This window comes from Salmo salar, chromosome 01 (assembly GCF_965601325.2).
Source record: "Salmo salar chromosome 01, fSalSal1, whole genome shotgun sequence".
In the NCBI taxonomy this organism is placed as follows: Eukaryota; Metazoa; Chordata; class Actinopteri; order Salmoniformes; family Salmonidae; genus Salmo; species Salmo salar.
The window spans coordinates 30,153,349-30,163,455 of NC_138291.1; the positions used below are offsets into that span (position 1 = coordinate 30,153,349).

General features: G+C 43.1%; 1 protein-coding gene across 2 annotated transcripts; it reads right to left on the minus strand.

The window, feature by feature from the left end:
* Positions 1-2,781: 2,781 nt before the first annotated feature.
* LOC106597037 (putative E3 ubiquitin-protein ligase UBR7) lies at positions 2,782-7,801 on the minus strand. Of its 2 annotated transcripts, none has more exons than XM_014188337.3 (12): positions 7,666-7,801; positions 7,194-7,311; positions 6,609-6,742; positions 6,402-6,462; positions 6,210-6,305; positions 5,945-5,998; positions 5,702-5,807; positions 5,108-5,253; positions 4,024-4,218; positions 3,641-3,806; positions 3,238-3,299; positions 2,782-2,988 (listed from the first exon to the last, which is right to left on the minus strand). In XM_014188337.3, the coding sequence occupies exons 2-12, from the start codon at positions 7,308-7,310 to the stop codon at positions 2,914-2,916; spliced, it is 1,212 nt and encodes a 403-aa protein (XP_014043812.1). In that variant the 5' UTR covers position 7,311; positions 7,666-7,801; the 3' UTR covers positions 2,782-2,913. The 2 variants fall into 2 exon arrangements, with proteins under 2 accessions (XP_014043812.1, XP_014043773.1); XM_014188298.3 differs by having other exon boundaries at positions 4,024-4,221; positions 7,666-7,800.
* Positions 7,802-10,107: the final 2,306 nt, after the last annotated feature.

Sequence of the window (10,107 nt, forward strand, 5' to 3'; positions counted from 1 at the left end):
CATTTATAGACAATTTGTTTTACCGTGGACTGGTGAACATCAAGGCTTTTAGAGATACTTTTGTAACCCTTTCCAACTTTATTCAAGTCAACAATTCTTAATCTTAGGTCTTCTGAGATCTCCTTTGTTCGAGGCATGGTTCACATCAGGCAATGCTTCTTGTGAATAGCAAACTCAAATTTTGTGAGTGTTTTTTAAAGGGCAAGGCAGCTCTAACCAACATCCAGGTTAGCTGACTCCTGACTCCAATTAGCTTTTGGAGAAGTCATTAGCTTAGATGTTCATACTTTTTCCAACCTACACTGTGAATGTTTAAATTATGTATTCAATATAGACAAGAAAAATACAATAATGTGTTATTAGTTTAAGCACGTTGTCTATTGTTGTGACTTAGATGAAGATCAGATCAAATTTGATGACCAATTTATGCAGAAATCCAAGTAATTCCAAAGGGTTCATACTTTTTCTTGCCACTATGCATTTTCAAAAACATGAGCCTGGTGGTTTTGGAACAAGACAGGAGGGAGGGGGCAGAGGTTAAGGACTGAGGTACACTGGGAAAGATAATGGTGCAATGAGCGCGCTAGTCAGGAGATGTTTTATGTCAGCTGAATATGTGTGTGTAGTTTAATAATTCCAGGTAACTGTAAATAATCTCAGTACTGTACACACTCCATTTTTAATCAGGTCTGTATTTACCTATAAACACAAAGCTCTGAAATGTTTAACCAGAGACTGACCATAGAACGCTGTGGTCAATATGCTTGAAACCACCTTGCTCTTTTAATGGCATAAACAATTAGAAGCCTTAATCCACTTTTTGAAGTGACCATAAGGGATCCATCACAAGCGTGACGCCACCACTGGCTCTACTAGTTGTTTGTGTGACTCTTCTGTTCACCCTCAACACACTGTCCATTCACATGTCCTCAGTCTGTTCATTTGTGTTGTTCCCATGTACAATGTAACCACTGTCATGCCACCTTTTGACTAATCCTGGACCTGCGAAGACCTGCTCTCTGTCGTCAGAGGTTACGACATACTGTATGAGAGCTACTGGGGCTGTTGCTACAGAAACCAAAGTGCACCCATCAGATCCTGTAAGATCAGCCACACCTGTCTCTAACACAAACTGACAAACCCATGATACATAACATAGGCAACATTGCACTGTAGAAACGGTCCATTTCACATGGGAGCAGGGGGACTAATTTAGAACAAAAGAGCTCCAGAACAACTGCATAATTCTTAAATTAAACCTGGTGGCCTCTGTCACATGCATTTCTACCATTCAGAAATCCTGAGCATAAATTGTAATTATTCATGTAATATTTGAATATACTGTACAACAGATCCTTATTACATCTTAGTGGTGGTACTGTAAATGAATTATTCAGCTGTTTTGTAGCTGTGGTGGACTACACTGTGAGGTTGTGTTCAGCACCACATTTCACCAAGAAAGCATAGTCAGACTCTTTATTTTTCATTTTTGTTCATTAAAATGTTTTCTTCTGGGAAATGTTTTTAATATTGTTATTGGTGTGGAATACCATGAAGTTGTAGGTTTTATACCATTTTTTAACTGCCCAGTGTTTCCAGATTTCTATGAAATATGACCTATAGTTTTCCTTCCAGAAAATAATTGTTACAGAAGCAGCTTTGTGGTGGAATGGTGTGGGCCTATACCGGTCATTAAAATATTTGCGCGAGTAGACTGCTGACTGGACAGCTCATTCTTCTCAGAGATGACATGTCCTAAGGAAATAAGGATTTTTTTTAAACAGCAAGTGAAAGGTTAAATATGGTTTAAAAAAAAAAAAAAGTTCAATTCATGCTTTTGCCACATGAGTATAGGATAAGTCAGCAACATTATTTGGATATGAACGTTTTAAAAGTTGCAGTTACTTAAGTAGCACATGGACATGTAGATATTCGCTCTGCATTGTGGTAATGAAGTTGCCGGGCAGAGAACCCTTTTTTCCATCCAGTTTGCTTCATGGGGAAAAAATGCAAAACTTTAGATTTCTCCCCATGTTCATGTTGGTTAGTTGCTTTATTTTCCTGGACAGTTTTCCCATGAATAAAAACCCTCCACATCCTCCGTTTGCTCTTTACTGTAGAAGTCAGTGCCTTCCCCTGCCAAAAGGCTGGGCTGTTATTTGAGAAGTGACTGTCCTATGCAAGCCTTTTCTACCAGCCTGCATCAAATAGCCCTTTGTAAAACTCATGTAGCTAGTTAGTGTACATGTTTTGTTTAGGTACCTTTTAAAATGTAACCCTCTGGAACTGTGTTTGATTATATGTTGAACTTTATAATTGAACAGGTACGCTGTATGTAAAACACTTTTGTAGATCCCTGTACTAAAAATTGTATTTGGTTTTACTCGTTCTATTTTTCTACTGTTAACTCAGAAGGTGCATAACAGTGTGGAACTTGGGCATCTTCGAAATAAACTTCTTCAATAGAATTCTGGACTGTTAAGTCATTGAGTAAAGCAGTACCTTCTGGTATTTCGATGACAAGTAGCCGTGGAATCACGTCACACAGTATGCTGAATGAACTGGTTCATTTAATACCAGTGACACCATCAAATGGTCAAGTTTCAATATGAATGGCAGTGCATAGTCAGGTGTCACCTCATCATGAAAAATTAAAGTCTAATGACAACTTAGATTTAATGTCCGTGATTAAAATTACTAGATCCCATTAGCATGCTAACGGTCATTCAGTTTCTCATAAGACAAGGAATGCCATTTGAAATCCATGGAGACCCATTCAAGAACCTTTTAGCAAAATGTTCAGCATCTTTTATTTAAAGCAGAAGGCGTTTGAGGGACATCGACTGTTTTGCTATGAACCCAAAGAAACATTAAAAAACAAGGAGACAACGACACTGAAGGGGCAGAATGACATCAGCTGTTCATTTGCCGCCTCTTCCTGGACATCAGCTCCCCAAAGAACTGGTGGATGGCCTCTGCTGTGACAACCTGAGGGAGAGGGGAGCAGTGGTTCAATGGGGATTAGAGGTGAATGACCGCAGTGCTTTTCGGCTATTGTTTGGGCCCAAGCAGATCAATCAATGACAATCAAGTGCTGACGTGACAAGCAACCTATGGACTGCTGCTCATATTGGTTTCCTATGCTGTGTTCATGTGCTCTCATAATTATTGGAAACATACTGGAATTACCACCAGACATTTTGTCTTCAGTAAACAAACATACATACAGCTCCTCACCTTTCCTTCATCAGCTAACTGCCGTAGGAACGCCATCAGTTCACTCTGCATCTCATTGAACTCTGAATGAAGGAACATTTTACTTCATCAACCCAGTTCATCAAATGGTTAGAAACCCACCGTGTTAGGTTTCATCTACAGTTAATAACTGCCAAACAACCCACCGTGTTAGGTTTCATCTACAGTTAATAACTGCCAAACAACCCACTGTGTTAGGTTTCATCTACAGTTAATAACTGCCAAACAACCCACCATGTTAGGTTTCATCTACAGTTAATAACTGCCAAACAACCCACCGTGTTAGGTTTCATCTACAGTTAACTGCCAAACAACCCACCGTGTTAGGTTTCATCTACAGTTAACTGCCAAACAAGGGAATGAAAAAGACAGTCCCCATCCTTACGGTAAACAATCTCCAGTTGCTGCACGCGGTCCAGAGTACTCAAGCTTGACATGAGCAGACTGTCAAGACTAGCAGTTCCTTGCTCTATAGTGCCTCTGTTCTCATAGGCCAGGACAGTGTCGGACTCATCCAGCAGGAACTGCACTCCCGCATCGACGTAGGCCCTCTGAGCAGAAACACCAAACATACAATGGAAACAGCTCTCCACCTTTATCCAATCTAAAAGGGCTGACACTACAATGTGCTGAATGACCAGTAAAGTCTATATAGCAATCTATTTGTTCCACATCAAATAGTAAAAACAACACAGTTGCTGCACTGTGCTTGAAATCAGTCATGGCAAAATACACAATCTCAAGAGAGAAGAATCTTTAGTGACCCACCTTGCAGCTGACGCAGGTGCACAGCTTGGCTCTCCAGTGGTAAGGCCAGAACACAGCCCCTTCCCTAGCTCTCTCCAGGCCCTGTGTCTTCAGCTCCCTCAGCCTGCAGTACACAGTCTTGTCCTGGTTCTTCACAGGAAGGCCTGTCATCTCCTGGTGAGTCCGTTTGCAGGCAGTCCTCCCATTCGTAGCCTGCTTCTGGACACAAGACAGCAAGGGAGGAAACATGCATTATATTTTAGGCTTTTCAGGATTGTGTTAGTGGAGAACGAAGAGGAAGAGGGACCGATCCCATAATCCAGTGGGCTTGTTTAAAATAAAAATGTGTTTTAACATAAATACAACATCCCGCAGAAGCGACACACACAAGCTCTCTAATAAGAGTTGGTGGACTGATGAAATCAGTCTTGTTTACAGTAAGCTGAACTGTGAAGCCTGGCCAAGCCAGTCCCCAGAGCAGTGGAATCTGTGTCCCATGGATAATTTCTTCCTTAATTACCCAAAGGAGAGGGCAGCCAGGCAGCACAACAGGAACAGGAGTCCACTGTTTGCATCTGCACAATACATTACCCTCCACTGCCATCTGCTGGGAGTCAGGTGACACGCACCGCAAATCACACCAAATATCTGAGTGGATTTTTATTTAACTAGGCATGTCAGTTAAGAACAAATTCTTATTTTACAATGACAGCCTACCCTGGCCAAACCTCCCCTAAAGCGGTCGACACTGGGCCAATTGTGCGCCGCCCTATGGGACTCCCGATCACGGCCGGTTGTGATACAGCCCGGGATCAAACCAGGGTCTGTGGTGACGCCTCTAGCACTGAGATGCAGTGCCTTAGACCTCTGCGCCACTCGGGAGCCGAATGACTCTTGAAGAATGTATGAATTGGTTTAGCAGGCAGTGTTAACCAAATAACTGCTTAAGTATAAATGTGTGTTTATGTCTGCCTTCAATGAAAACACAGCAAATAGTTCCTCTCCCTGATATCATTCCCATTTGCTTGGTGCAAGTGGTGAGTCACGCACTTAGGAGTCTAGGTTTCAAACGCAATTGTAGAAGTCAAAGCTTGGCTCTCCTTACCTTCTCCTGACAGCTGGGGCTGGTAGAGGACCCCTCGCCCCCGTTCTTACAGGGCTCATCCATCCTCTTGTCGTCTGGCTCCTTATCTTCCTCCTTGTTGACTTCAACCTCCGCTTTACAGGGGCTCACTTTGACCACGGGAGGTTCTTGAAAAACAACAATATACATTGCTATTGTTTTAACTGCAGAATATACATAATGGGTATGACATTGGCCTTCCCTGTGGCTCAGTTGGTAGAGCATGGTGTTTGCAACGCCAGGGTTGTGGGTTCGATTCCCACGAGAGGGCCAGTACGGAGAAAAAAATATATATGAAATGAGATGAAATGTATGCATTCACTACTGTAAGTCGCTCTGGATAATAGCGTCTGCTAAATGACTAAAATGTATAGTGATCAGGTTTAATTCATCGTCACTGTCTGTGCACTAAAAACCTAGCCCAAATTACCTCTAGATGAAGAAGACTGACATCTTCCATCTTTAGCTAGTTCAAAATGGAAAGAGATGTATTTTCATCAGTAGTATGGGGTGGGTTATAACCCAAGCCCAGAGCTCTGGATCTCTCGCTCTTTGTTAGTGGGAGGAATAACACACCTGCAATGTGGGTGGCGTATGTCCAGAGGAAGGGGGCTTTGTTCATGCAGGTCTCACACACCATCTCCTGCAGCTCCTCAGAGTCTTCCACCGTACAACCCAGGTGCTGTCACAGAGAAGGACCACATGGTCAAGGAGAAGTTATCATTCCGGTCTTTGTATCAAAACCATTATCCCAGCTAACATAGTTTAAATCTCGAAACACACCTGAAAACAATCATGATGTTGCCCCTTGATACATACCCTGGGATGATACCAGTCCTCACAGATGATGCACTGAATCATATCCTCATTAACCTTATGGGGGGGAGAAAGCATGAGGGTGTTTTTGTTATGAGGAATGACATATCCATCATTCTTTCAACAATACAAACTGAAACCTAGAGACCTAGCATATCAACAAAGTCTATGATTCAGACAGAACTAAAACATGTATTCATTCATCAATAACAAAATGTGACGGGATGGAGAAAGGGAAGGATGCGTAATGCTGGAATTAAATCCATACCTGATCTTCAGTGTCTGGGTAAGGTCTGTCACAGGTACAGTAACAGCCATGGAAGTTGTGATTGTAATGATTTTTAGCGTTTTGTCGGTCTTTGCCCTGCAAAGAGAAAAAGAACACTGGAAATCAGGCATCAATGTTTTCAGCTGTCAGGATGACATGACTGAGGGGTAGATGGGACATTAGGACACTTACAGGACTCAGCTGGCACCTAAACACGCCAAACTTGCTGTTTCCACAATCACAGCGGAAATTCCTACATGCAAACAAATAGATGCAAATAAGCAATGTCAAGACCTCAACAAGTACTACAATGAGTATGGAAATGTAAACAGCTACGTAAACCTTAGTGTTGTTTGTACTCCTGGAATTTGTGAATGTCCCTTTACATCAGGGTCATACCTTTTTGTGTAGAGCTCAAATATGTCATGCCCATCATGGCAATGGTTGGTGCAGGCAAGGCAGAGCCCAGCAGGTTCTACCCCTCTGGGTGTGCAAGTGTTGCAGGCAAAAACAGCCTGTCTCTTCACGTATCCCTGTAACACAATAGAATAAATATTAGATTTAGTCACATGCACAGGGTCACAGATATAATTGCAGTGTACGGTGAAATACTTAAGCTCCAATAGCGCAGGTGTGAATGAAATAATAAAAACAAATAAAATAAATGTATACATATTTACAGCTGTGACAATGATAAATATAAATGTACATTGGGGTGTGGGCAGGGTAATTGTCTGTTTAAAGTGGGGGAAGAAAATAAAATGGAGGGGGCAGGAGGAGTTATTTGCCAGTCTGTTAGTTTTAGCCATGATGCTCCTGTACTGCTGGCTTCTGAAGCTGGGAGAACAGGTCGTGGCTCGGTTGGTTGATGTCCCTGATCACATATTGTAGTAACAAAGGAGACACAAAAGGCCACACTGAATCTGGGGTCAGTGGCAGTTCTCTGGATGTGGCGATACAGATGTGGGCAGGCAGCATCTTTACCTGGGGATAGGAACAATTATCTGGATCACTTCCAGCCAACACTGCATAAGCCTCTTGCAGCTCCTCGTCTTCCAGTATGTCCTGTATGGTCACAGTGCGCTCCTCGTTCACCGACATCCTTGGAACAAAATAAAAACCCACTGAAATGGATGGATGTACATACGCACACAACTACATTCTTCGGTCAGGGACCACGTGGGGGGAGTAAGGATTACAACACTACGGCCAAAGTCAAACAATGTAGTGTAAGTACATTTTAATTCTGCCACATTTGTAGCCGATTTGCTAGTCATCTCACCTCGACTGATAGCAACAAAATAATTTCCAACTGTCTGCTGGCATATTCAAAACATTCCGTCAGACAAGCTAGCTAACAACAGATTATGCTAGCTAACGTTCAATATTTCGACTAGAAGCATGCTTCGTTGTCATCTTTATAGTAGTACTTGTGGATAACTATATAGCTACTTACCTGCAAGTAGCCTTACTTGATGAGCGAAATGACTAGTCAGACACTTGCGAGTCTGCGACAGAACAAAGATTTTTCAGGCTGTATTGTGACTTCGGCCAAGTGAAGTCACGCAATTGTGACGTCGATGAGAAACGTAATTATTTTGTATCAAATCAAATCAAACTTTATTTGTCACATGCGCCGAATACAAGAAGTGTAGCCCTTACTTACAAACCCTTAACCAACTGTGCAGTTCAAGGAGAGTTAATAAAATATTTACCAAATAATAAAAAGTAACACAATAAGAATAACAATAACGAGGCTATATACAGGGGGTACCTGTACCGAGTCAGTGTGCGGGGTACAGGTTAGAGGTAAATTGTACATGTAGGTAGGGGTGAAGTGACTGTGCATAGATAATAAACAGCAAGTAGAAGCAGTGTACAAAACAAATGGAGGGGTGGGTCAATGTAATAGTCCGGTGGCCATTTGATTAGTTGTTCAGCAGTCTTATGGTAGAAGCTGTTAAGGAGTCTTTAGGACCTATGACTAGGGTGGCTGGAGTCTGACAATTTTTAGGGCCTTCCTCTGACCCCGCATTATAGAGGTCCTGGATGGCAGGAAGCTTGGCCCCAGTGATGTACTGGGCCAAGTCGTGCCTGGCCATGCAGTCATGAGTGAACCGGGAGTACAGGAGGGGACTGAGCACACACCCCTGAGGAGCCCCCGTGTTGAGCATCAGCGTGGCAGATGTGTTGTTCCCTAGCCTTACCACCTGGGGGCGGCCCATCAGGAAGGCCAGGATCCAGTTGCAGAGGGAGGTGTTTAGTCCCTTAGTTTAGTGATGAGCTTTGAGGGCGCTATGGTGTTGAACGCGGTGCTGTAGTCAATTAATAGCATTCTCACATAGCTGTTCCTTTTGTCCAGGTGGGAAAGGGCAGTGTTGAGTGCAATAGAGATTGCATCATCTGAGGATCTGTTGGGGATGTATGCAAATTGGAGTGGGTCTAGGATTTCTGGGATAATGGTGTTGATGTGAGCCATGACCAGCCTTTCAAAGCACTTCATGGCTACATACATGAGTTCAATGGGTCGGTAGTCATTTAGGCAGCTTACCTGAGTGTGCTTGGGCACAGGGACTATGGTGTTCTGCTTGAAACATGTTGGTTTTACAGATTCAGTCAGGGACATGTTGAAAATGTCAGTGAAGACACTTGCCAGTTGATCAGCGCATGCTCGTAGTACACGTCCTGGTAATCCGTCTGGCCCTGCGGCCTTGTGAATTTTAACCTGTTTAAAGGTCTTACTCACATCGGCTACAGAGAGTGTGATCACACAGTCATCTGGAGTGGCTGGTGCTCTCATGCATGTTTCAGTGTTACTTGCCTCGAAGCGAGCATAGAAGTAATTTAGCTCGTCTGGTAGGTTTGTGTCACTTGGCAGCTCTTCTGTTTGTAGTCTGTAATAGTTTGCAAGCCCTGCCACATCTGACGAGCATCAGAGCCGGTGTAGTACGATTCAATCTTAGTCCTGTATTGACGCTTTGCCTGTTTGATGGTTCGTCGGAGGGTATAGCGGGATTTCTTATAGGCTTCCGGATTAGAGTCCCGCACATTGAAAACAACCCTTTAGCTCAGTGTGGATGTTGCCTGTAATCCATGGCGTCTGGTTGGAGCATGTACGTACGGTCACTGTGGGGACGATGTCATCGATGCACTTATTGATGAAGCCAGTGACTGATGTGATGTACTCCTCAATGCCATCAGAAGAATCCCGGAACATATTCCAGTCTGTGCTAGCAAAACAGTCCTGTAGCTTAGCATCTGCTTCATCTGGCCACTTTCTTACAGCTGCACCATTGAGAGCATCTTGACGCTGCATCACCGCTTCGTATGGCAACTGCTTGGCATCCGACCGCAAGGCGCTACAGAGGGTATTGCGGACAGCTCAGTACATCACTGGGCAGAGTTCCCTGCCATATAGGACCTCTATTCTGTATAGCACTTTGTGACATCGGCTGATGTAAAAAGGGCTTTATAAATTGATATACCAGGCGGTGTCAGAGGAAGGCCTTAAAAATCATCAAAGACTCCAGCCACCCAAGTCATAAACTGTTCTCTCTGCTACCGCACGGCAAGCGGTACCGATGCACCAAGACCGGATACAACAAGACCCTGAACAGCTTCTACCCCCAAGCCGTAAGACTGCTAAATAGTTATGTAAATAGTTATCCAAATAGCTACCCAGACTATTTGCATTGACCCTTTTTGCAATTAAATGTTTTGACTCATCACATACGCTGCTGCTACTGACTTTATTCCTAGTTACATGTAGATATCGACCTCAATTACCTCATACCTCAGCACATTGACTCGGTACTGGTACCTCTTGTTTATAGCCAAGTGATTGTTACTCATTGTGTATCTATTATTACTTTTATTATTGTGTTTTACTTTTCTATTA

Bases quoted from the DNA above. Each gene is read 5' to 3' on its own strand.
- LOC106597037 (XM_014188298.3), bottom strand. From the start codon at position 7,310: ATGTCGGTGAACGAGGAGCGCACTGTGACCATACAGGACATACTGGAA. The intron at 3,807-4,023 runs GTGGGTCACTAA...GTTTCTGCTCAG, and splicing joins GCACCTGCGTCAGCTGCAAG to AGGGCCTACGTCGATGCGGG. The intron at 2,989-3,237 runs GTGAGGAGCTGT...CCTCTCCCTCAG, and splicing joins AGTTAGCTGATGAAGGAAAG to GTTGTCACAGCAGAGGCCAT.